The sequence below is a fragment of the Malaclemys terrapin genome, chromosome 25 (assembly GCF_027887155.1).
Source record: "Malaclemys terrapin pileata isolate rMalTer1 chromosome 25, rMalTer1.hap1, whole genome shotgun sequence".
Lineage (NCBI taxonomy): Eukaryota > Metazoa > Chordata > Testudines > Emydidae > Malaclemys > Malaclemys terrapin.
Window position 1 is genome coordinate 4,460,468 of NC_071529.1, and position 24,899 is coordinate 4,485,366.

The 24,899-nt window shown below is 59.0% G+C and overlaps 1 protein-coding gene across 4 annotated transcripts in view; it reads left to right on the forward strand.

Moving 5' to 3' along the window:
• The window catches only part of LOC128829192 (alpha-2-macroglobulin-like protein 1), a 106,006-nt gene that overhangs the window by 67,745 nt on the left and 13,362 nt on the right, over positions 1–24,899 (forward strand). For 3 of the 4 annotated variants that reach the window (XM_054014472.1, XM_054014469.1, XM_054014471.1), the window contains 21 exons: positions 260–431; positions 1,211–1,295; positions 2,395–2,533; positions 3,645–3,759; positions 4,014–4,123; positions 8,310–8,474; positions 9,022–9,252; positions 10,759–10,822; positions 10,966–11,111; positions 13,085–13,234; positions 14,148–14,333; positions 16,624–16,747; positions 18,112–18,298; positions 19,144–19,369; positions 19,605–19,731; positions 20,570–20,691; positions 21,248–21,299; positions 22,110–22,184; positions 22,590–22,766; positions 23,190–23,271; positions 23,550–23,706. In XM_054014472.1, the coding sequence (XP_053870447.1) occupies positions 1,249–1,295; positions 2,395–2,533; positions 3,645–3,759; positions 4,014–4,123; positions 8,310–8,474; positions 9,022–9,252; positions 10,759–10,822; positions 10,966–11,111; positions 13,085–13,234; positions 14,148–14,333; positions 16,624–16,747; positions 18,112–18,298; positions 19,144–19,369; positions 19,605–19,731; positions 20,570–20,691; positions 21,248–21,299; positions 22,110–22,184; positions 22,590–22,766; positions 23,190–23,271; positions 23,550–23,706 (2,682 nt within the window). In that variant the 5' untranslated portion in view covers positions 260–431; positions 1,211–1,248. The remainder of the gene's footprint in view (positions 1–259; positions 432–1,210; positions 1,296–2,394; positions 2,534–3,644; positions 3,760–4,013; positions 4,124–8,309; positions 8,475–9,021; positions 9,253–10,758; positions 10,823–10,965; positions 11,112–13,084; positions 13,235–14,147; positions 14,334–16,623; positions 16,748–18,111; positions 18,299–19,143; positions 19,370–19,604; positions 19,732–20,569; positions 20,692–21,247; positions 21,300–22,109; positions 22,185–22,589; positions 22,767–23,189; positions 23,272–23,549; positions 23,707–24,899) is intronic. The other variant, XM_054014470.1, reaches the window with a different exon arrangement.

Sequence of the window (24,899 nt, forward strand, 5' to 3'; positions counted from 1 at the left end):
CTTTGTCCAGGCTGGAGATGGGGTGTCCCTCGGGAGCCTGTTCCCCCCAGGGGCGGTACCCTCGGGTCAGGGCTGAGGGGCGCTGGCAGGGGCCCCCTTACCCAGCGGCTGCCCGGCGGTGCCTGCTCCAGGCTAAGGAGAAGGATTTGAGTCCCCGGCCCTCAATCCAGCCCCCGTCGGCAGCACAAGGTACTTGGGGGCTGCCGGGGACGAGCCGTGTGTGGGGACAGCAGCTGAGCAGGGCGTGTCCGTGTGCCAGGATCCCAGCGGGAACCGCATCGCCCAGTGGCGAGATGTGACTTCGCAGCAGGGCATCGTGGATCTGTCCCTCCCGCTGTCTGCAGAGCAGGCCCTGGGGACGTACACCATCGAGGCGCAGGGGACGAGGCACTCGTTCAGCGTGGAGGAATACGGTGCGCAGCGGAACCCAGGTCAGCGACTGAGGCCGCGGCTCCGGCACGTCGGGCAGGAGGGGGATTCCTGAGTCTCCTTGGGGCGCGATGCCTGTGCGTCCAACATCATGAGTCAGAACCATGGCTGTCTCGTGTTTTTGGTCTGACTTTGGATTTCTGCAGCCCCCCTGCCCGCCTCCGCCCTGTGTCTGTGGGAGGTGGATGGGGGCAGTTACTGTGTCACTAAAGTTATCGCAGGAGCAGATCCCACCTCCTGCTGCTGGAGCTCGCTGGCTGCCAGATGAGACAGAGCTTCCAGCTTCTCACCAACCCGTCAGCATCTAACTCTATCCCCCCAGCCCCACCTCAGCACCCACCCACATCGGCCCTGTGCCCCCAGACCCATCTCTGCCCAGCCCAAGCCCAGCACCCACCCACATCTGCCCTGTGCCCCCCAGTCCCACCTGTGCACCTTCCGGGAGTGGTGTGGAGCCACAGCATGCAGAGAGCCTGCCTTAGCCCAGCTGCCCCGCCAACCGGACTTTTAACAGCCCGGTCTGTGGTGTGAACTGGAGCCGCCAGGGTCCCTTTTCGACCGGGCGTTCCAGTCCAAAACCAGACACCTGGTAACCCTACTGCTGCAGCCTGCAGCCTCTTCCCAGCCCGGCTCCATTTCCGGGCCTTTCCCCTTCCCGTCCGGCTGGCAGGTTGGTGGGGGGCTGCAAGACCCGGGGAGAAGCTCCAAGGCGGAGGATGGCGATGAAACCCCCGAGCCGGGGCTGCGGGTCGGTTTCACCCTGTCCCTCTCTGCCCCGCAGTGCTGCCCAAGTTCAAAGTGACCCTGGAGCTGCCCCCCATGATGACGGTGCTGGATGAGACGCTCCTGCTGCGGGTGTGCGGCCGGTGAGTGTGAAAGCAGCCCTGCCGGGCTGATAAAGGCGGGGCTGGTACCGCCCTGGACCTGACTTCCCTCCCCGGTCCCCCAGGCCAGGATCTGACCTGCCCCTTCCCTGCCTGCGCCCCTGTCATAACTATAAAGGGAAGGGTGTAACAGCTGTCCTGTGTACAGTACTATAAAATCCCTCCTGGCCAGAGACTCCAAAATCCTTTTCCCTGTAAAGGGTTAAGAAGCTCAGGTAACCTGGCTGGCATCTGACCCAAAGGACCAATAAGGGGACAAGATACTTTCAAATCTTGGGGGGGGGAAGGCTTTTGTTTGTGCTCTTTGTTTGGGAGTTCCTTCGCTCTTGGGACTGAGAGGGACCAGACATCAATCCAGGCTCTCCCCATCTTTCTAAACAAGTCTCTCCTATTTCAAACGTGTAAGTAAAAAGCCAGGCAAGGCGTCTTAGTTTTATTTTGTTTTCTCAACTTGTAAATGAACCTTTTACTAAAGTGTTTATCTCTGTTTGCTGTACTTTGAACCTGAGACTAGAGGGGAGTCCTCTGAGCTCTTTAAGTTTAATTACCCTGTAAAGTTATTTTCCATACTGATTATACAGAGATGATTTTTACCTTTTTCTTTAATTAAAAGCCTTCTTTTTAAGAACCTGATTAATTTTTCCTTGTTTTAGATCCAAGGGCGTTGGATCTGTATTCACCAGAAGTTGGTGGGAGGAAGGAGGGGGGATGGTTAATTTCTCCTTGTTTTAAGATCCAAGGGGTTTGGATCTGTATTCACCAAGGAATTGGTGACGGTCTCTCAAGGCTATCCAGGGAAGGGAATTAGCACATTGGGATGGTGGCAGCGGACCAGAACTAAGCTGGTAGTTAAGCTTAGAAGTTTTCATGCAGGCCCCCACATTTGTACCCTAAAGTTCAAAGTGGGGAAGCAGCCTTGATAGCCCCCCTCTGCCCCATGTTCATGGCCAGGCAGGTCTCCCTGGGGCTCTCACTCCCAGTCACATGACCAGCCCCACCCCAGCAGGGACCCGCCTCCCATGGGCAGGGACGTTGGCCCCGTTCCCTCCCACTTACCCTCTCCCTCCCCTCTGCTAAACAGATACACCTCCGGGAAGCCCGTCCTGGGGAGGGTCCAGGCCAGCCTGTGTTGGGAGAAACAACCAACATATCTCTGGTCCCCGTACGGTTTTTATGAGGAGCCAACAACCATGTCTCTGTGCATGGTGCTTACTGGCCAGGTGAGTGTGACTGGGGATAGGGTGGACGGGAGGTACATGACATGCTGCTGGAGGAGGCTCCTCTCCATGTTTTTCTTACACTGGCCAGAGGGGGCGCTGTGATCTGCCATGATGAGGTTGGTGACATTGGTGTAAAGCTGGTGTAAGTGCAGGCGAATTAGGCCCTGGATCCATCCGGGTCCCCATCTGTCAGGCTGGGGGTGGGGACTGGCAGCTGTGTAGCAGGGCTTAGGGACTTATACGCCCCCCTTCACCACAATATCTCAGTGCCTCACTGATCCTCCTAGCCCCTGGGAGGCAGGGCAGGCTCCTGTCCCCATTGTACAGATGGGGAACTGAGGCACGGAGATGCTCAGGGTCCGTCTGCACAGCAAAAACCCTGCGGCAGCATCTCCGAGCCAGCTCCACTGCCTGGGGCTTGCGCCGCAGGGCTAAAGGAACAGTGTAGACGCTTGTCTGGAGCCTGGGCTCCGAGACCCTCCCCCCTCCCCGGGTCTAGCGCCTGGACCCGACCGTCGACCTGCTGGCTTTAGCCCCGCAGCACAAGCAGGGTCAACAGGGCTGGGCTCTGAGACTCGCGGCCGCAGGGTGTTTCTGCTGGAGCCGTACTCAGAGGGACTTGCAGGCAGCCTGTGGCAGAGCAGGGACTTGCCCCCAGGTCTCTCCAGACCTAGGCTAGTGCCCCAGGTTACGGGGCCGCCCTTCCTCATCAGCAGCTCTCGTTAGGTGGGGGCAACGGAAAGATACAGATCTCCCCGAATGCTCTCAGTCCCTGGAGGGTTAGGGGGGTGATTGGAATTAGCTAGCGTTACCACGACGATGGGGGACAAGCACCAGGGGATCTGTGATGGGCACGAGTGGCCAAGGCCTGTTTTACGTCTCATCCCACCTACAGCAGCTCAGCTGCAAAGCGCCCCCTAGCGACGTGCTGGGGTACCAGTGTCAGGGCTGACTCCAAGGCGAGAGCGCCCCCTGCTGCTGACTTCAGCCCCCAGGTTTTCTTTGAGTGTCTCCCGGCCCAGCACTAACCAGCCCAAGCCCGATTAGAGACCTGCTGAGCTGGGGCCTGGTGCAGAGCTGCTGCTAACGGGCTGTGATTCTCTCCCTCCAGACTAAGAGAAATGGCTGCTTTTCCAGAGAGGTGGAGATGGCTCGCGTAGTGCCGACTGACTCTGGCTATGGGATGAGCCTCCAGGCCAAGGTGTCTCTCGTGGAGGAGGGGACAGGTGGGACTGAAATCAAGCACACATGCATGCCCCCAGGTGGATCTAAATTTTCTAGTTTCCAGATTCCCCAGGAAAATCCTTCTCCACCCCCAGCCGAACCTCCCAAATTCTCCCCCGAATCACACCCTCCAGTCCATAGCGAGAGGGGGTAGAAATGGCTGGGTGGATTGTTATGGAGAGAAATCTGGGACGTAGCCTGAACTCTGGTGTCACTCCCGGCATCTTCCTCCTATCGTCCCTCCCTCTCTTGCTAGGGGTGGAGCTCAACGCGACCAAGAGCTGCAAGATCGTGTCTAAAATCCCTATAGTGACCTTTGAGGATGATGACGATACCTACAAGGCTGGAATCCCCTACACTGGCAAGGTAACGGGATTACCGGTGTGACAGAGTGGGATATGTCTGTACCAAACTGTAACCACCACTGCTTGCCGGATGTGCTGCACTTCTGGTGCTCATGTGCCCCATGCCCTGGAGATCGGATGCGTTAGCTGTGCAGTCCATGTTCTCAAGCCCCCGCTTACCGAGGGCACAATGGGGGTTGAGCAACCAGCCAACCCTCAGTTCCTTCTCACGGCCTCTGGCTGTGGACAGAACCAGCAGCAGTGTTCGGTCTCCTGCTCCGCTGAAGTTTTTCTCTTTAAGTTTTGTAAATAGTCATTTTGATAGTTAATAATTGGTACTGGAGATAGTGGCTTAGTTAGTTTAGCTGAACTCTCCTCTTTTAGGGAGGATTACGGTCTTAGACTCCCTCTCCTCGGAGCAAAGAATGTCGGTTATACGTGTGGGGTGGGGGAGTCTAGCCTGGGAAGCAGGGACTCTGGAAAACACTTGGGGGTCATGGTGGATAATCAGCTGAACATGAGCTCCCAGTGTGATGCTGTGGCCAAAAGCGCGAATGCGACTCTGGGATGTATAAACGGGATTCTCGAGTCGGCTACTCTGTATTTGGCAGGGGTGCAACTGATGCTGGAACCCCGTGTCCAGTTCCAGTGCCCACAATTCAACAAGGATATTAATAAATTGAAGAGGGTTCAGAGAAGAACCCCAAGACTGGTGAAAGGATTAGACAAGATGCCTTATAGTGATAGACTCAAAGAGCTCGATCTATTTAGCTTAAGAAAGAGAAGGTTAAAGGGTGACTTGATTACAATTTGTGAATATCGGGGAACAAATATCCAATCTAGCAGAGAAAGGTCGAACACGATCCAACGGCTGGAAGTTGAAGCTAGACAAATTGAAACTGGAAATAAGGTGTAAATTTTAAACACTTTACCGAGGTTCGTGGTGGATTCTCCATCCCTGACAATGTGTAAATGAAGACGGGATGTTCTTCTAAGAGGTCGGCTCTGGGCATTATTTTGGGGCACTGTGCTATGCAGGAGGTCAGACTGGATGATGACAATGGTCCCTTCTACCCTTGGACTCTATGAATCCTGGTGGGGGAGTGGGGCTCTGAGGTGAGCAATTCCTGTCTTCACCACGTACAATGGGGTTTTGCCCCAGGATTTAAATTATGTCCCTCATGTGGGTCTGCCATGCCCGGAACGACAGACACTCTAAGTGTCTGTATTGTCTGGGTTCACAGACACACATTAGAGAGCAGTGCAGGGACTTCAGAGCCCTCCCCAAACAGGCTGTGAAATCCAGGGAGACTAGACTGAAGGGATTTCTCCTGGAGAAGTCTAGGAGGCCAGGCTCAGTCCCTGAAGAGATGCAGGATCCTCCTAGGACCGATCACCCTTGGGTAAAAAGTACCCTGGCAGCCATCTCTTCCGCCCCTAAGGCTGTGCCTGCCCCGGTTAGTGACCTCGAGTGTGATGGACGCCATCCTGCCAAGGAGCACGGGAGTAGACCTCCTCCTCAGGTGCCTGCTACGTCACCTCTTTCTGTGTCACTTGAGAAGGGCAGCTCGAGGCCAATCCCTGGTCCCTCTGGCGCCCAGAGAGCAGGAGTCCTGAGTCCTTGGTTCAGCTGCTGACTCATCCCTTGGCGCCCAGAGAGGATTTCACTTGGTGGTGGCCTCTCAGCACCACTGCTTGCGGCACAGTCATTGCTGCTGGTGCTGCTGCTGGTGCATTTGGCACCACTGTTTGCCGCACCGACGCATCACGCCCGGAGCTCTCGCCTTCGTTGCACCAGGTGCCGCTCTCCTCAGTGCCTCTGCTACCCGCACCTGTGGCTCGGACGTCCCATTTCCAGCACTCAGTATCCATCGCACAGGTCCTTCCGCGCCACTGCTGACAGTGCTGGAGCTCGTTTCGCGTCCCGCACCGACAGGCACAGCACCAGACGATTGGACCATTTCTGAACTCCCAGACGCCCTTTGTTGGCTCCTTGAGGAGCAATAGGGGAGATTTTAAAGGCCCCAGTAAGAAAAGCCATGTCTAGCAGTCAGGGTTACTGGCCTAGTGGATGTGGGGAAGCAGTAGACTCGATATATCCTGTTTGTAGTAAGGCTTTTGACATCCTTATAAGCAAACTAGGGAAACGTGGTCTACGACGGGGTCTCAACCTTTTCCTTTCTGAGCCCCCCCACCCCAACATGCGGTAAAAACTCCACAGCCCACTTGTGCCACAGCAACTGGTTTTCTGCATATAAAAGCCAGGGCTGGCGTTAAGGGGTAGCAAGCTAGCACTTTGGAGGCAGGATTAGAATTCATAACGACTTTGACAAATTAGCGAATTGGTCTGAAATCAACAAGATGAAATTAATTAAAGCGCAGTGTGAGGTACTACACTTAGGAAGGAGAAATCAAATGAACAGCTACAAAATGAGGAACACCTGGCCAGGTGATAGTGCTGCTGGAAACAATCTGGGAGTAATAGCCCCCGGTCCTCTGAGCGTCGCCGGTAGTGTCCGGTCCTTCTCCTCTGGGCACCCACAGAATTATCAGGCCTGCTGCTCCCAAAGGACCAGTTCACCACAGCTTACTAGTTATATCTTAGATCCCAGCTCCCAAGGGAGACATGCAGGGTGCAGGCACAACCAATGGACATTGGTGGCTAATGCATTCAGATCTCCGGTGCATGGGGCATACGCAGACCAGAAGTGAAGCACATATAGACACCACATCTCAAAGAACGCTAGTTACTAACAGGCAAGTACCTTCCCATTGTATGATGTGCTGTGCACACACCTAAATTTACCCAAGGCAGATTATCATATTGTATTCTGGACAGGTGCCCAGCCTAGAAAAGGTGCGTGACACTTTGTTAAGGACTGTCACGGAGAAGATCTCAAGATGGCAATCTAACGCCATCGATTCTGATTGTCTCTCAACTACTGGCCCACCCCCCGCAGAACAATGTTATTTCTACACAAGGGCCCCCAGGTGGGGTGAGCATGTCTGAGGGAGGGGGAAGGAGTTTTCCAGCTGAGCACATAGCAGAAGGGTCCAGAGAGGCTCTACTTAAGAAGGGGCGCTGCTCTGTGCAGCCATGCCGACCATCACCACATGCCAGAAGGACTGGCTGGAGACAGACAAGGCGGGAGGGATTCTGCCCAGCCTGAACTGTTGACAAATCCCAGAGTCAGAGGCAGGGTGAGATCAGACTAGAGAAGGGTGCTCATTAGGACATTTGTTCTTTGACAAAGATCTGTAACTCTTGAGCTATCTAAATGACTGTGGTTTAGAAATTCCTTTGTTAACCCTGGGTTACTTGCTTGCCTACCACATTGTCCCTAAAGCCCAGCATGGCCACAGCCCAGATGGGACTCAGAGGGAATGTGTGTAAGCAAAGCAATGGGGCTGGGAGATCTGTGGCCCTGGTTCAGGGCCTGGGGGTGCTGGACTGCAGATCCCACATCCAAAGGGAGGGCTCAGTCAAGGAATCAGACAACCTGTTACCCCTCAGTGCTCACCCCAGCACCCCCAGCTATTCCAATCATGCCCGACTTCTTCCCAGATCTGCTAATGCCCCTCAGTCCTTACCCCCAACACCCCATCCCAGCCCTGGGCTTTCCCAGTGCATCTCAGGGCTGGATTGCATTGTCCCTTTCTGCTCCCCGCCAGCTCTTTAGCCCCTAGTGGGTAACACTCTTCTAGGAGTCTGTGCGACACAACAGGGAGTGGGGTGGATTTGATCTGGGAATGTTGCAGGGAAGTTACATTGGGGATGGGGGACTTCCCTTGAAGGAAGGTACCTGAGCTGTAAACTGAGCCAGGAGGGGGGTTGGGAGAAGTGACACCTTCTGGCCAGGAGACTGAACAAAGGAGAGGAGGAGCTGGGGCGAGGGGGAAGAGAGCTGCTGGAGGAGTTTTGGTTTTTCAGTCTTGGGCTGGCTGGTGAAACGCAGGGAACCCCAAAGCTGGGGCCTAAGCCCCCTAACTCCCCCCCCCCCCCCGAAGGACTTAACTGAGGGGTCCTGGTTATACCTACATGCTCTACTTGGGACTGTGTTCCTGTCATCTAATAAACCTTCTGTTTTACTGGCTGGCTGATAGTCACGGTGAATTGCAGGAAGAGGGGCGCAGGGCCCTGACTTCCCCCTCGCCGTGACAGTCTGCTCCTTTGAATTGTGCGTCTCCCCGTTTCTCTCCCTGCTAAGATGCTCCTGGAGACGGCAGATGGCTCTGCACTGAAGAATGAGAAGCTGCAGCTCTTTGTTAGCTATGGGGATAAGAATAAGAACCAGACCTTCCTGACCGACGAGTCTGGCAGAGCCTCCTTCGAGCTGGACACCTCCGGCTGGACCGGGAGCGTCCATCTGAGGGTAAGTGACGGGCCTCCAAGCTCCAGTGGGGCCCCTGCACTCTGCCTCTGTTACTGTGTCTGTGATTGTTGATGTTTATTAGGGTGGTGCCTAAGGAGCAGCCAGGATCGGGGCCCCATGGGGCTGGGTGCTGCACACACTCAGCGTAGCAAACGGCCCTGCCCGAAGCGCCTGCAGGCTGAATAGCCAGGACAGACGGTGGGGGGGGAGGAGGAGGCGCAGAACCCACCAGCAGAGCCATCAATGGGGTGATGCAAACGGCATCTTAGTGCCGCCACTTGTCTTCTCATTAATATTTGGGGTGGGGTTTAGTTAGGAAGGTCGCCCCCTTCGGGCAGCTCAGCTCAGGGGCTGCCCCATTGCTGCTGTCGGGCTGCCCCATTCGAACCGCTGGGGTTTTCCATGTCACTCTTACGGACGCAGGGCGAGGGGCCATGGGGGTGAGCTCAGCCGGCAGCATCGGAGCCTGCCCTGCCCCGGCTGCATTCCTGTCCTGAGCTGGGTGCTCTGCTCCCCGGCGAGCCCCATCACTCTCTCTATCCCCCAGGGGCACTTCAAGCAGGTGAACAACAGCGCTGAGTATGACAGCGTCTATCCCAGTTACCCGGATGCCGATCGTCACCTGATGTCCTTCTACTCCAAGAGCCAAAGTTTCCTGAAGATCCGCTCGCTGGGAGGGGTGCTGTCCTGCGACCAGGCCCAGCAGCTCCAGGTGGATTACGTCATTGCTAGGGAGGCCCTGGGGAACGGGTCCAGGAGCCTGGATTTCATCTTCCTGGTGAGCCCGTCCTGGGAGACTAAAGCATGTGTGTGTGTGTGTGTGTGTGTGTGTGTGTGTGTGAGAGAGAGAGAGAGAGAATGAGAGAGCAGGAAGGGAATCGAAGGGTTCCTTTGAATTACAAGGGCGGGGCTAGATCAGGACGGGGCTTTTCCCTTTTCCCCACTAGGAGCTCTGGTTCCAATCTAGCCCCAAAGAGGGGGCTGGCTGGCCTGGGGGGGCTGGGGAATGGGATACATGCTTGAATGCTCTTTCTTGCACCCCCACCTCTGCTGGCTCAGTCCATGGGGTGGAGCGGCCTCACCCTGCCCTGACTCCAGCCTGCATGGCCACCCCCATGTCGGGGTTTTTGTTAGCCCCCATATAGCATCAGCTTGTGACCCATTGTGCCTGGGGCAGCCGTCACTAGAAATGCCAAGGGCAGGACAGGCTACAAAAAGAAGAGCAGATTCTTCCAAAACTGGTCGTTCACACTGAAGTTGGTCTCACAAACCAGTCACAAACTGCTCCTGATTCCCCGCCACTCTGGTTATCTAGAAGCTAAAAAAGAAATCACACAGCCTCCTTTACTGCATTCCAGTTCTCTGGCTTCCAATCAGCACCTAGGTCTAGTACAGTGAGAAGTCATTTAAAACCTCTGCTCACTATACAAAATGTTCTTCTGACCCCAAAGGGTCACCCACATCACCAGGCCAATATTAGTTTGGATCTTACCCAAAATACCACGCTGCCAGCCAGTCCGTTAGTGTCTGAAACAAAAGGTGTATTATAAGGAAAAAAGAAAGAACAAGAAGAGAGTTGTTAAATGGTAAAACAATCACATACAAACAGAGACTTCAAAGTCCATATATCAGGTTCTGAGCAGTATTGGTGAGTTTGCTGGCTTGAAAGTCCCTCTGGAACAGATCCTCAGCTTGGATGGGTCATTCAGTCCTTTGTTCAGAGCTTCATTTGTAGAAAAGTTACTCCAGAGGTAAGAAGCAGGACTGGAGACAAAATGGAGAAGATGCAGCTGCCCTTTATATTCCTTTTGCCATGTGGCTGGTACTTCCTTTGTCCCAAACACAAGCTGCACAGCACATGATATGGAAAAGCCTTAGAGTTCTCTGTCCACCAGCCTGCCCCTACATGCCTTGCTGGCTCCTAAGATGTATCCCCTAGTTCCTTTCAATGGGTTCACTGTCGGGCTGATGACCCGTGATGGGCCATCAAACAGACTTGGCAGTGCTGATGCCAATCTGTCTGGGGGTGTCACCCAGAACCACAGCCTGAGTTTTGAAATACAGATGTACCACACAGACCTAGAACACAATACAAAGGTGATACGAACATATAAACAAGATCCTCATACTTGGCAAATCGCACCATTTCCACAGACACCTTCCATGGCATATCTGGTCAGATTCCCTGCGATTTTCTAATGTTGGTATCAACAATACCATAAAGTGTCTCCCAGACTCCACACAGCGTCACACAGCTCAGTGACCCCCGTCTCCTCCTCTGCAGGTCGTGGCCAAGGGAGCCATCGCCAGGATCCTCCACAAGGGGCTGGACCTCAGGGAGGGGGCTGGTAAGTGTGGGGGGAGGGGTCTGTGCAGATAGGGGGCACCCAGGGGGCTACTGGGGTTTGAGCCCCAAAGCAGGGGCCGGGCTGGGGGAGGGGGCTCTGCTGGCTGGGACTGACTTCCCCTGGGTGTTTCCCACTGTCCCTAGGGCTGACGGGCTCCTTCTCTGTGGAGCTGCCCGTCGGCGCTGACCTGGCGCCTGCTGCCACGGTGCTGGGTTACACGGTGCTGCCCGATGGCGAGATGGCTGCCGACAGCGCCCGGCTGCAAATGGCCAAGTGCTTCCCGAACAAGGTGAGGGGCTCGGGGTGGAGGAACCTCTGGGGTGGGGGAATCGCTCCCTGCCCCATAACAGGAGCCCTGAGCAGGGGCATCGCTGGGTGTCCTCGGCCCCTCCCTTCCCCGGCCTTACAGGAGCGCCAGGGTCGTTGCGTTAGTGCCAGCTCTGGTGAATTGATCACTAGCCATTTCGCCCCCGCCTGCAGGCATTCCCGCGGTGATGGGAAGAGCTCCGGCCCCCGCACAATGTAGGCGCAGGTGCCTGCCCTCCCCCCCTCCCATTCCGCTCTCCTTGACCCCAGCAAGTACCTGCTCCCCCAAACCCTTCCTGCCTCCCCCAGCCCACCCTGCTTCCCCCTGCGGACTCAGCCTCTCACTCCGGGCCCAGCAGGTACCTGCTGCCTGCCTGTCCCACCCCTCACCTCCCTGTACCCAGCTCCCCAGAGCTCCTGCTTCTGTCCCTCCCATCCCACTGGCCAGGACCCGGACCCTCCCCGGCCCCCTCTGGGCTCCCTGGCAGGTACCTGCTGCCCTGAGCCCTCCCCACTCCCCAGTCTCTGCAGCCACTTGCTCCTCCAACCCCCCAGAACTTCTGCCACCTCAACCCTACCCACTGCCCATCCTCCAACCCGCGCCTGCCCCTGCTCACCCTGGGAGATTCCTGGGGCGGGGGGCAGGATATGATGGTCTGAGCCCCCTTCCTCTCCGGAGGCCTGCGAGGGTGGCCAGCTGGCCATATTTCTTTACAGGGCTTCTAAGGGGGCCGCTGCCCCTCCAGTCGACTGGGGCATAAATGTCATGGAAAAAAGGGGCTCCTCTCCTCCTCTGGGCTGGCAGCTGGCTCCCACCCTTAGCCAGATGAGCAGTAGAAATTCCCCCCCATGAAGGCTGGGGCTCCCCTCTCTGGGCAGCCAGTAGGGGCACGTCCCTGTCATTGAGAAAAAGCTTTTGCCAGGGACCAGCCGTCAGCCCCCTCCCCACTGCACATAGGGGTCAGTTGAGGGGAAGTCCCCTCCCCTCTTGGACTAGGGAGGCAAAGATACAGAATTCCTCCTCTACCTCTCCCCTACATCTTGTTGGGGTCTGGCTGAGTCCTTCTGCCCCCTCCCACTTCACCTCACTGCCCTGGGGGTAAGTGTGGCCCTTCTGCCCCCCCCCTCCCCCCCCAGCACGCGGTGACGGGGAGGCTGTGCACTGTTCCCCGGGGGCATTTCAATGCCCGCCTCAGCAATGACGGCTGCTCCCTCCCCCCCACATCTGCTTAGAATCAGAGAATCTCAGGGTTGGAAGGGACCTCAAGAGGTCATCTAGTCCAACCCCCTTCTCAAAGCAGGACCAATCCCCAGCTAAATCATCCCAGCCAGGGCTTTGTCAAGCCGGGCCTTAAAAATCTCCAAGGAAGGAGACTCCACCACCTCCCTAGGTAACCCATTCCAGTGCTTCACCACCCTCCTTGTGAAAAAGTTTTTCCTAATATCCAACCTAAACCTCCCCCACTGCTTGGTATTGGCCTCATTGCTCAGCCTTCAGCCGACCCCCCTCCCCCCTCACCGGGCAGTGCTGTGTGTGTCCAGACACACTGGGCGTGGGGGCGAGAGCAGAGAAGCCAGAGGACAGGCTGCAGCCCAGGGGTTTGGCCTCGTCAAGAATCTCAGGACTTTTGGGGGGTCTGACTCATGAGTTTTATCTGGTGGGGCTGGCGATCCTGTCGTATCCCTACCCCCCTGCACCTCCTATCCCCCACCCCCACCCCCGGGTGTCTATGAATAACTGCAGCTCCCTGAGCTGTCCCATGGGGGCGCTGAATGAGCCTGGGCTGCCTCAACCCCCCATCCCCAGCACCGACTCCCAAAGCCCCAGCCCTTCAGCCAGCGGGGCCTGGGGCCAGAGTGACACTCGGTGCCTGCCCCCGCCCCTGCCCAGGCCTGTCTCCTCCTGCCCCTGGGGATCTCTCTCCCCCTCCCCTGTGATGCGCTGTGCCTCGCCAGGTGAAGCTGGCCTTCTCGCAGGACCGGGCCCTGCCGGGCTCAGATCTCCAGCTGCGGGTGCAGGCTGCCCCCGGGTCCCTGTGCGCCGTCCGCGCCGTGGATCAGAGCGTGCTGCTCATGAAGCCCGAGGCCGAGCTCAGCGTCGACACGGTGAGTCCAGAGCCGGTCGCCCGGCCCTCCCCCGACGAGTCCTCCCCCTCTTAGGGAGGGGCGATGCACAGCCGCTGGGGGACACCCCTCGAGGCCACCTTTCCCAGTCTGTGGGTTGCTCCTATGGCACTTGACAGCCCCTAACTCTGGGGGGTCCCATCTGCTTTGCCTGTTCTCCCATCAGCCCTTGCAGTGCCCCCCTCCAGATACCCCCTCCCCCCAGCTCTGGCTGGGAACATGGAGCTCAGAGCTGAGATAATGGCCGGGGTAACCAGAGCTCACTCTCCAGGGCAGAGCTGGTCCCCAGGGGCAGGGGCAGGAGATTTCCCTGCTTCCATGTACAGCAGGGGACATCTGGCCAGGTGCATTGCGGGAGTTGTCCCTGCCCGAGTGGATATGGAATTGTACTCGGCCTGTCGCTGGAGCCTGCCGTCCAGGGGCTCAAGGGCTCTGCACACAGCGAGTGGAGCCTCCCAAGCCCCGTGGGGCAGCAGGAGACGGGACTCGATGGGCCAAGGGCTGAGTCACGTGTCCCTGTGAGCCATGGTCCCAGGGCCAGCCCCCGATGCGACCCCTCTCTGATCCGGACAGAGTGAGGGAGGGCGCTAAGAGTCATTCTCTGCCCCAAGGCGAGAAGGGGCACCTGCCCTCCCCCCCCGCAGGTTCTCCCAGGGCATTGGGAGCTGCGGGTCCCTCTCCTAGGGCTGTGGGGGGAGGTGCAAGTACAGACGCCCATGTGGGGGATGGGGCTGGGTGCTGGGCAGGGTGGGGGCAGGTGTCCAGGCTAGAGATGAGGCTGGGGCAAGAGCGGAGGTTTGTGGGGTGATGTGTTAGTGGGAGGAGGGGCAGGAGCTGGCTCTGGGGTAGCTCGTGTCTTGGTTTTATGGCTGATGTTGTCTGTGTTTGTCTTTAGGTCTATAACCTGCTCCCCGATTTTCCCAGAGGAGACTATCCCGAAGCAGTGCGAGAGCCTGAGTCATGTTATGAACCGCCCCGGGTTATAACTCATCACTGCCGCGCCTTAGGTCCCAGGTACAGGTGTCGCAGAGGGCTTAGGAGCTGGACTCCCCCTCAGACTGACACCTACAGCCTGTTTAAGGTAGGGTTGGGCCTGGCCAGGCCTCACACTCCTCTGTAGCCTGAAAGGACTAAACTGGCTCCGATGTGCCCAGAGCTGCTGGCATCCAGGGGCGAATCCCACCAAACGGTTCGGCCTGTTCTAATGAATCCCCAGGGATGCTCCTAGCAAACTCAGGCCTGGGATACACCTCCCCAGCCACCTTCAGACACAGCCCAGGCCCTGGGACAGATCCCCGGCGTATCCAGGGAGCAGGAACACCCCATCCCGCCCCACTCCTGGGCACAGGGATATTACATGCGGGGCTGGCAGCGCCACCTTCAGTTATGGTTCTCTGGCACTTCCCGTTAGAAGTTTTCAGTTCTTGTAACTTTGTCAGACTGAAATGGTTGGGGCTGAAATTTCTCCTGCCAGGGGTCGGCCTCAGGCTGAACTTTCTGAGGCGTTTCAGCTAACACAGCTCAGCAGTTGCTCAGAAGGGGAGGTGGGGAAAATACTCGGTTTTCCCATGATAAAATGAAGCTGTTTAATTGAGAAGCTCCCTGCCTCGGAGCAGAGACTTGACCCTAGGCCAGGAGGTCGCCCTGGGGTCAGGGAGGTGCCCTTTGTCTTTCCCATGACATGCAGCCTCCAGCTGGCTGAATGGGAAGCCCCTGGGAATGGCAGGTCCCACATGCCCAGCAGAGGCTTGGAGTTTGGCAGCATTATTCTGCGACGAATCCCTCTGCACCGTGCCTGCTCCATCCCTTCGACTGGCCTGCGCGCGCCTTCGCCACAGAGCGACTGAGCCTGCTCCCCGGGGCCACAGGGGCAGAGCAGGATTTTCCTGAAATGGCTCCTCCTGGCCAGCAGGACCTGCGGTGTCACCGGGTGTGGGAACGGAGCTCCCGGAGACGGTGCCTCTGGTACTCCCAGTGCTCCCCTGCCCGTCCCAGGCAGCCTGGAGGAGGAGGAAGCCACCTGAGTGAGATGTGCAGAGGGAGCAAGGAGGGGGTGGGGGGATGGGTGCGGAGGGGGTAAGGAAGGGGTGGGGGGATGGGTGTGAAGGGGACAAGGAGGGAGTTGGGGGATGGGTGAGGAGGGGGTGGGGGTGATGGCATCTTGCCCTGCCAGAGGGAGGGATGGACGATGTCCTCCCAAAGCCCTCAGGGGGCTGGGAGTCAGGAGACCGGGGCTCTGTCCCAGCTGGGGGCTGCTCTGAGTGATGGCAGCCTCCCCAGGGCCTGGGAGCCCAGTCAGACGGCCATAGTGGAATGGGCCGGGACCCGCCCTCCCCGTGCCAGCGCCCATACAGTGAGCGTGCTGCCCATGGCACCCAGCACCGCACGCACCGCAGCATCTAGGGGCTGCCCAGTGGCCAAGTCACTCCCCAGAACTGTTCCCCAGGCGGGCGGGGGCATTGGGTTCTGGGCACCAGGGGACCAGACAGATGTTGCCGTGGGGGGAGCTCAGGGAGCGCAGCCGGCCCCATGGGCGGGTGCTGCACATTGCAGGGGGGCAGCAGCTCTGCTCGAGCGGAGGTTGAGTGTCGCTGGCTGTTTAAAGAAGAGTGTCTGAGTGCTCTGATATCCACAGCCTGGCCTGAGATTTGCTGTGCCTCATGGCAGGGCAGGGTGGGGCTAGTGGGCCACATGTGGGGTCATTTGAGTGGGGGGGGGCCAAGATACAGCCCCCCTCATAAAATGGGTTTACACGACTGCCCGGTTCTCAGCATGCTGTTTGCCCGCACTTGGGGCTCCAGCTCAGGCTCTGATTCTTCTGAACTGATCTCAGGTGTTTAGGATTTACCCCAGCTTGTGCCCCCCCCACCGCCCCCCCCACCGCTCTGGGGAGCAATATTCCCAATGTTACTGAGGGGAATGTCCAGAACCTGGGGGGGGGCGACCTGAACTGAGCCCAGAGAGTGGGAGGCGCGTGTGCAGCCAGGCTCGGGCTCCGTGGAGCCAGCGGGTTTGCAGGCAGTCTGGTGTCACAGTGACTGAGGGGAGCCAGGGGACGGGCTGTGGCCCGTGGATCGCCGGGGTGCCCACAGGCTATGAGTTCAGGCCCCACCCAGGGCAGGTTTGGGAGGCTGTGGGTTGCGCAGTATTTGGATCAAGCAGTTTTCTCACCCCACTAGAGGTTACAGTTCTTAACACACAGGCTTCCCCTTTTAAGCCTGGGACCAGTCTCCTCAGTTGAAGTCTTTGTCCTCCCAGTGTTCTTGTTGCTTCCAGCGTAGGTGGGGGAGGAGAAAGGCCAAAGTATGATGCCACCGTCCCCTATTTTAGCAGCTCCTGATGCTTTTTCCTCTGTCTTCCTTCTCACCCAGGATGCGGCTTTGAAAATTCTCACCAACGCCAACACCAAGAAGCCCTGTGAACATGGAGACCTTTTAACACGTCATGTTGTCCTAGCCTCGCCTGTCTGGCGTGGCCCCGCATTGTCTTCACTAGGTCAGTGGACTGGGCTCTTCCAACCCTCTTGATCAGCAATTCCAAATGCCCTCTCTGCCCTCTGAGCGGAGACGGCCCTGTGGGCTCGTAGATCGGGCCTGGGACCTGGGTTCTGATCCTGGGTGGGGATTCTCCAGTGTTCTCAGTGGGAGCTGGGCACACGTGATTGTCTGACCCTTCCAATTCAGCTCTGCTCCTCCCCCTTCGGCTGGAGGCTCTTTGAGGCAGGGCCTGGAGCTGCCTGTGGAGGGACAGTACCCGACCTCCTGCGGGCACCACCCCAATACACATGCTAATCACACTGTGCCAAGTGGTGGTGACTGTGGCATCACCCGGCTCCTTGCCTGTCTCTCAGTGACTCCAGCCCAGATACACTCGCTTCACACGGAGACCAATGGCTTTTCTAGCTCCAGCCCCATGTGTGACGAACTGGGACTGTTCTTAATGTGGCCTTTGAATGCTGAGTGGGGAGTGTTGGCCTGGAAAGACAGGGGAGTGTGGCTGGGACGGTCTGCATGGGGGGATGGGAGACTGGCCTTGAGGGAGGATACCTGAGCATGTAACGTGAAAACCCAGGAAGGGGTTAGAGGCCAGGTGACACCTTTGCCCGGGAAACTGAACAAAGGTGGGGAAGGAGACGCTGGGGGAGAGAGAGTTTTCAGGAGCTGGCTGGTAATGGAGGGAGCCCAGATTGGGCTCTGCCCCACCCCAATGGGCCTGTGGTGTCCCTGGGACTCCAAGATGGACCTAACTGAGGGGGTCCTGTTGTATGTACCTGCAAGACCTGTCTTGGACTGTGTTCCTGTCGTCTAAATAAACCTTCTGCTTTACTGGTTGGCTGAGAGTCATGGTGAATCGCAGGAAGCCGGGGGTGCCGGGCCTTGTGTCCCCCCACACTCCGTGACACCACGCGCTGCCCTGGGATCTGAGAGTCAAGCTCGGTGTTATGGAGGCGATCACATGAGGTCCTGCAATGCCCACTCATATTCGGTGGTTGCGGTAGAAACGCACTGAACCTCTCTAGGCCTCCATGTCCCAGCTGCTCAGTGGGGCTAATGATTTGACCTGCCTGGCTAGCGGCTCTTTGTGCAGGGCTCTGAGAGTGCAACGTACCCTTAACGCTGCTTGGGGCAGAGCTGGGACTGAGCTCAGGACTCCCTGGCTCCTGCCCATGTGCTGAGTCCACCAGTGTGTGCTGCACGTAGGACACCCCCAGCCCGACCCCCCCAGCCCCAGCCCTGCCAGCAGGGGTCAGTTCTCAGAGCTCCCGGGGGCCACGTGCAGCCCCCGAAGTGTCCCCAAACATCGAGACTTTGCAGGTGCAAACACACGTGAATCATTGTCTGGATTTGCCCCCAAATCAGGGTGGGGCTCCCTGAACCCCCCCTTTGTATCTTTTCTTGGCATGATCCCTGGGGCAGCAAGTGTGGCTAGTGCAGCAGGGACCCCAGTGAGCAATGGCCAGCCCGTGCCAGAACGCTGCACCCAGGAGGAGCCAGCGCCACGTGCGTACTTCACAGAGACGTGGCTGTGGGACCTGGTGCCTGTGGGGTGAGTGAGGAGCTGTCACAGACTGTCCCTGTGGAGCGGCCTCCAGGCCAGACCCTCGAAAGCAGCAGCTCCCAGAGGTGGCACAGTGGTGGGGGAGGGCTGGCTGCCCGCGCGGGGCTGGTTCCTGCACCCTGTTGCCAGCGGAGAGGAACCCAGCACAGCAACAGGGAATAACAAGCCCCCAGGGCTGTGGGATTCGTCTCTTTACAGATGTAACAAACCCACAGAGCGGGGGAGAGGGCTGGGAGCCCGGGCAGCACCATGACCCTGCGTCTCACCCGCAGAGCAGGGTTCATGCCAGCCCCTCCCCAGCCATTCCCTGGATCCCATCGGGTCGGCAGGGGGTTTATCATCCGACCCCATTGCCCTTTGTGGTGTTTTCATTCCCACGCGGTGCCCGGGAGCTCCGACGCTGAGAACATGGGAGGGGTTTAAACCCCCGGGAGGGGGCCATGGAGGGTAGCACATGGGGTACAAGTGGAAGGGGTAGGGGATCCCAAGCAGGGGGAATTGAGGCTGGCCCCAGGAATAGCCCCCTGACAGGGAGACGTGTCTGGCTGCGGAAGGGGGGATCCCCATCACGTGGGACATTGAGCCCAGCCCGGAGAGCCCTGGGGCAAGGAAGGATCCTGCGCTAGCTGGCATGGGGCAGAGGAGGGGACAAGAGGGGGGCACTGACAGCTCTTCCCCTCTGCTCTCTGGGATTGGCCTGTTTCTGTGCCACCGGCCCAGGGCCCCAGCCCAGCGGAGGGTCGGGTAGGGACGTCTCTGGTGGCCGTGCTTGTGAGCACTTCCCACGGGGCGTCCGCGTGTCTGACGCTCTGTTTGTGTCCGTCCCGGCCCAGCGAGGGGGGCTCCAAGGACGTCCCAGTCTCGGTGCCCGACACCATCACGGAGTGGAAAGCTGGGATGTTCTGCACGGCGGAGGTCGGCTTTGGGCTCTCACCCACGGCCACCTTCACAGCCTTCAAACCCTTCTTTGTGGAGCTGGTCTTGCCGTACTCCGTGATCCGGGGAGAGGCCTTTGCCCTAAAGGCCACCATCTTCAACTACCTGCGGCAGTGCATCAAGGTGAGTGCCACCCGGGGCTGAGCTGCTGGGGCCGGTGACCTGGGGCTGGGGAGCTGGGCAGCGGCGCAGGCCGGCGAGCGGCACCGGCAGTCACTGGCTGTGACCCTGTGACCACTGGGGTCAGCACATCGCGGTGAGAGGGCCTGAGCCCCAGAGGTGTCACATCTCGGCTGAAGCTGGCGCGTGTGAGCGCGTCCCCCACAGCCCTAAAGGGGATCTTGTGTTGGCCCCACAGGTGCGAGTGACGCTGGCGGAGTCTGCGCAGTTCCAGGTGCAGGCAGGCGAAGATGGCACCTACACCAGCTGCCTCTGTGCAGACAAAGGGAAAACCTTCCAGTGGGAGGTGATGGCGAGCAGCCTGGGTAAGGGGCGCTGGGGGCTCTGTGCCAGAGGGGAGGGGCAGGGAAGTGGTGGGGGGCTCTGCACAATGGGGGGGCAGAGAAGGGGTGCTGGAGCCTTCACACTAGAGAGGCAGGTAGGGGCCTTTGAAGGCTCTGGTGGGGGACAGACGGGTAAGGGGCATTGGAGGCTCTGTGCTGGGAGTGAGGAGGGCGCAGAACAGGGTCGCTCAGGGCTTGGTGTCACATTGAGTTGCCCAGACACTTCCATTTAAACACACTGGATTAGATAAAACAATCAAACATGTTCATGAACCACAAAGAGAGATTTTAAGTGAGTGCAAGGAATGGGGCATAACAGTCAGAAATGGTTACAAGACAAATAAAGAGAAGACGTTTACTATTACCTGGCTTAACAAACTATATCAGATTCAAGCACAGTTTCTCCCCGCTCACTTCCAGCAGTCTCACTGACCGAGCTCTGTGGGTCAGGACCCCTCTGCCGTCCCGCTGGTCGCTGCTGCGATGTCACATTCTGAGGTTCCCCCCCGAACGCAGCTGTCAGTGATTTCAGCGGGGTGGGGGGCAGGTTCTGGGTGGCCATTCGCTGTTCCCACACAAGGGCTAAGGCAGAAAAACCCATTACACTCCACTCATCACTTCCCTCCGTCCTTCCCTTCCCCCCTTTCCTTCTCTCTCTTTTCTCCCCCATTCTCTTGCTCTCCATTTCCTCTGCTTTGCTCTCCCTTCTTCACCACCCTCCCCCTCCCACTATTCTCCCGTCCTCGGACCCAGGCTCCTCTCTGCCTCCGGCAGGGGCGTTGGGCTATCTAACGGGGGCGTCTCCCACCTTGCTCTGCAGGGGAGGTGAACGTCACTGTCAGCACCGAGGCTCTGCGCACCGAGGAACTGTGCGGCACAGAGGTGGCCGTGGTGCCGGCCCAGGGGAGAGTGCACACTGTGATAAAGCCCCTGCTGGTCCAGGTCAGTGTCTGGTCGGGGCCTCTGGGCAGAGCGGAGGGAGATCCGGGGCCTGGGTCTCACCCCCTGGTAGCCATGGGCCGAGTCTGCACTTGTGATTGTTCTTTGACCTGCCACAGAAAATAATACCCCAGCACGGCGCCGTCCGCGTCCCAGACCCTGACCTGCACTGCCCCGTCACACGGCCCCATCCCAGCGAGATCAGGGAGCTGGCGGGAGAGTCCTGGGACAGACAGAGATGGGGGTCAGCCCCAAGGGGGGTGGCTGAGTGTGACACACGGGAGAGCTCGAGGGGGCGGAGGGAACTAGCAGGGGGAAGCTCCGCGCTGAAGTGGAGGAAGCCGTGAGATCTGCTGGGCTGGGAATAGTCTCCCCGGGTAAGGGACGGGAGCCCTATCACTGGGGTGCTGAGAGCTGGGTTTGCCCGAGCCCCACAGGATGGGCTGTAGGGGATGATCCTGCCCTGGCTAGGGGCACTGGCTGACCCAGCAGGCCCTGTCAGGCTGTGACGTGCACGGTCCCTTCTCCTGACCTTCTGTCTGATGCTCCTTCCCCACAGCCTGGAGGGATCCTGGAGGAGAAGGCGCACAGCTCCCTGCTCTGCCAGGAAGGTAGGATCCCAGCGCCTGTGCAAGGCTCAGTGGGTGTCACTAATGTGGGGAGTCTCTTGGCTGCGGCACGTCAGTGATGGCTTGGCCGCTGGATGGCCCAGCTAGGGGCACAGGAGGGGCGAGGCTGGACCAGACCAGAGGGCATCCAGGCCAATGTCCTACCTGGGACAGGGTCCAGGCCCAGCTGCCCGGGGAAGATGCACCCACCGGCAGCTCCCCACCCCAGCTCACCTCCGTTCCGCCTAGCCTCCTCCCCTGAGTGCTCTGCCGCTGCTCCGCTTCTCCCACCTCCCAGGCTTGATGCAAAACAGCTGTTTCGTGTGGCAAGCCTGCGAGGGGGGGAGGAGGGGAAATGCGGCGCGCCTGGGGGAGGAGGCGGGGTGGAGATTTGGAGAAGGGGTTGCAATGGGGGTAGGGAAGGGGTGGAGTTGGGGCGGGGCCGGGGGGGCGTGAGCTCCCACCGGTGCCAGGTGAAGTCGGCGCCTATGACTGGGCCTCTGTTGTGCCAGCTCCTCTCCCCTGCTGCCTGGCCCCCGTGTGTACGATGCTCCCTGCAGAGCTCGTCACACCATCTCCCTGGGGCCAGGAGAGGGACCGAGTCGCACAGGCAGGATCCTCCGCTGAGAACCCCCAGCCCTCGCCCTCAAGGGCCCGTATGTGCCATGGCGGGGGGGAGCTTGGGATTGCAAGAGGGGCTGTGACTGGGCGAGAACCCCGAACGGTGAGGAATGGAGGGATCTGATTGGCTGGAGGCAGAGGCAGCTGCCCAATGGGCCTTTAAGGATGTGTCTTTGCCTTCGTGTCACACAGCGTCTGAAGAAATCTCCTTGCAGCTGCCTGCGAACGTCCTGGCGGGGTCCGAGCGGGCCCACGTGACTGTCCTGGGTAAGGAATTCCTGCCCCATTCCTGCCAGGGCATGGTGCCCTTCGCCAGCCAGCCCGTCTGTGGCCCAGTGCTCTGATCAGAGAGGCCGGGGCATCACGGCTGGAAAAGACCAATGAGATCTTGTGGGTGTCTGGAGCCAGGGCAGGACTGGTCCCTGCAGTCTGTGCTCCAGGGCCTCGTCCCCAGCGAGGGGCAATAGACTCCCACGGTGATGCCATGAAGCTGTGTCAGGGCATTGGCGTCTTGGCCATTCATCACCACGTATCCACGTAACCCCACCAGGCCTGAATTGAACTGGGGGCTCTGGCCCCCGCGTGCCAGGGCTCCACTGACGTGGTGTTAGGGACGGGACAGCTGTTGTGCAGCCTGGTAATTCTCTGCTCCCCCGACTCCCTTGGTGCCAGGAGACATAATGGGCACAGCTCTGCAGAATACAGAACATCTGCTGGCCATGCCCTACGACGATGGAGAGGAGAACATGGTCCGGTTCGCTCACAACATCTACATCCAGCAGTACCTGGAGAAGACCGGGCAGCTGAGCCCGGAGATCAGGGACAAGGCCAAGGGTTTCCTCCAGAGCGGTGAGTGTCCTCCCGCCCCTGCACCCCCAGGGCAAGGCGGGGCCATGCGAGGGCCCTGTCCATGCCACCTCTGGGGCCCGGGCTACGGGGGTGAGGGAATTAGATCCTTGCCCTTTCCTCTCTGGGGCACCAGTCCCGAGGCCCAGACTCAGGGTTCAGGAAATGGGAGAGGAGCCCTTTCCCCGCTAGGGGGTGCTGGTTGGGATCCAGCCCCAGGTTGGGGTGCTGGTGCATTTTGGGGGATCAGGGCCCTATTCAGCCTTAACTCCATCCCCCTATTCAAATCGACCCCTGGAATCTCTGAGTCTCAGTGTCATGGGAAAGGGAGGGCTAGCGGGCCCAACGGTGCGCAGGCTGGGGGTGGATTCTAGCCCCTGGGGGTGAGCGGATCCAGGACTCGCTGTCTCTCTCCCATCCCCACAGGCTACCAGGACGAGCTGCTCTATAAGCACAACGACGGCTCTTACAGCGCCTCTAGGAAGAGCAACGCCACGGGCAACACCTGGTGAGGGGCCGCACGGCATGGGCGAGTCAGGGCTCTGGGTGGGCAGGGCCTACCGGGCTGCAGCCTGACCCCCAGCTCCACTGCTACTCCAGTCCTGCTCACCACACAGCTCTGCCCCTCGTACTCACTCCAAATCCCCCCGTTCCCATCCTGGGCTCCCCTGACAGCTCTGCTCACCCCCACAATGCTCACCCCCAGCCCCATCCCCCACGCACCTCCCTCCTGGCCTACAGCATCTCCTGCAGAGTGTCCCTCTCACGGGGTCTCTCCCCACCCAGGCTGACGGCCTTCGTTCTCAAGTCCTTTGGCCAGGCCAGACCCTACATCTCCATCGACGAGAAGCACCTAGAGGACGCCCTAAGGTGGCTACAGCGCCGCCAGCGGAAGACCGGCTGCTTCCGCAGTGTGGGGAAGCTGTTGAACAACGCCCGGCAGGTGGGAGGCTGGGCTGATGGGCTGATGGGAAGGGGGAGGAGGGGACAAGCTGGGGAAGGGGGTGGGGGCCCCCCATGGCAGCTGGTTGTTGTCACCCGTTTTGGTTTGGGGGATTTCCCTGGGTTTTTAGCAATGGCTGAATGGCTGGAATGGCTGGGGCAGCGGGTTATTGCACCGAACGAGGGAGCAGCCCTGGCCCAGCCCCCCGGCTCCTGCACAGCCTGGTCTCCCCGCGGGCACTGAGCAGACCCCGCACCCATTGCCTGGCACGGAGAGCCTGAGGGGCAGGGCCCAGCCCAGCCCTGAAGTCATGTGACTCCCACAACTCTCCATGCAGCTCAGTCAGAAGGGCGGTCGCGGTGCATCATGGGAGATGTAGTCCGAAGGAGCCAAGTCCATGGGCGAATGGGGGCATGAAGCCGGTGCAGCTGAATGTTGAACCGGTTTGCAGTGGAACGTTTCGGTTCAGGTCACCAACCCGAGAGGCTGCGATTTGGGCCCCGCCGACCCACAGCAGAATGTTGCGTTTCCATTTTCCCAATGGAAATTGAAAGGTTTCAGCAAAAGTAACGTTTTCCCTCAAAGTTTTGGTTTTGTGGAAACTGCATCGTCTGTCGAGAAATCATTTCAGCAGGAAATTCCCACCCAGCGCAAGTCACAGCCCAATTCCTGCCTCTGCCCTGGAGTTTGCAGGGAGCTGGTACTGTACGGGAGGGGCTGGGTCTGTACTCAGCCATTTGGGAGCTAGGAGGAGACAAATCTTAGGCAAAGTCCAGATTCCCGCACGGGGGGACTATTTAATGAGCAGGAACTTGCCCAGCGAGGGGCGAATCCCTCAGCCTCTGCAGAAACGGCCCCTGGTCTTCACAGGAAATCTGGCAAATGTCAGTTCAAACCAACTTCCCAGCCTCTGGTTCCAGGGGGGCTCAGATAGGGTTTTATGCTGGGAGTCCAGTGCAGCCATGGCTATGGAGCCGCTACCACCTCTCCTGAAGTAGCCTGTGGAACTCACTGCCACCGTGTGGCCTCCCTGGCTGCTATGACTTGGGGCAGCTGCTCGGGACCCAGATGGGCCTGACAGGACCCAGCAGGAGGCGGGACCCAAACCCAGCCACTCGGAGCGCTGGATCCAGTTCTTCTCTGGCCTAATGGGCCTGTCCTGGGCAGCTGCTCACCTGCTCCTGGCAACGTGC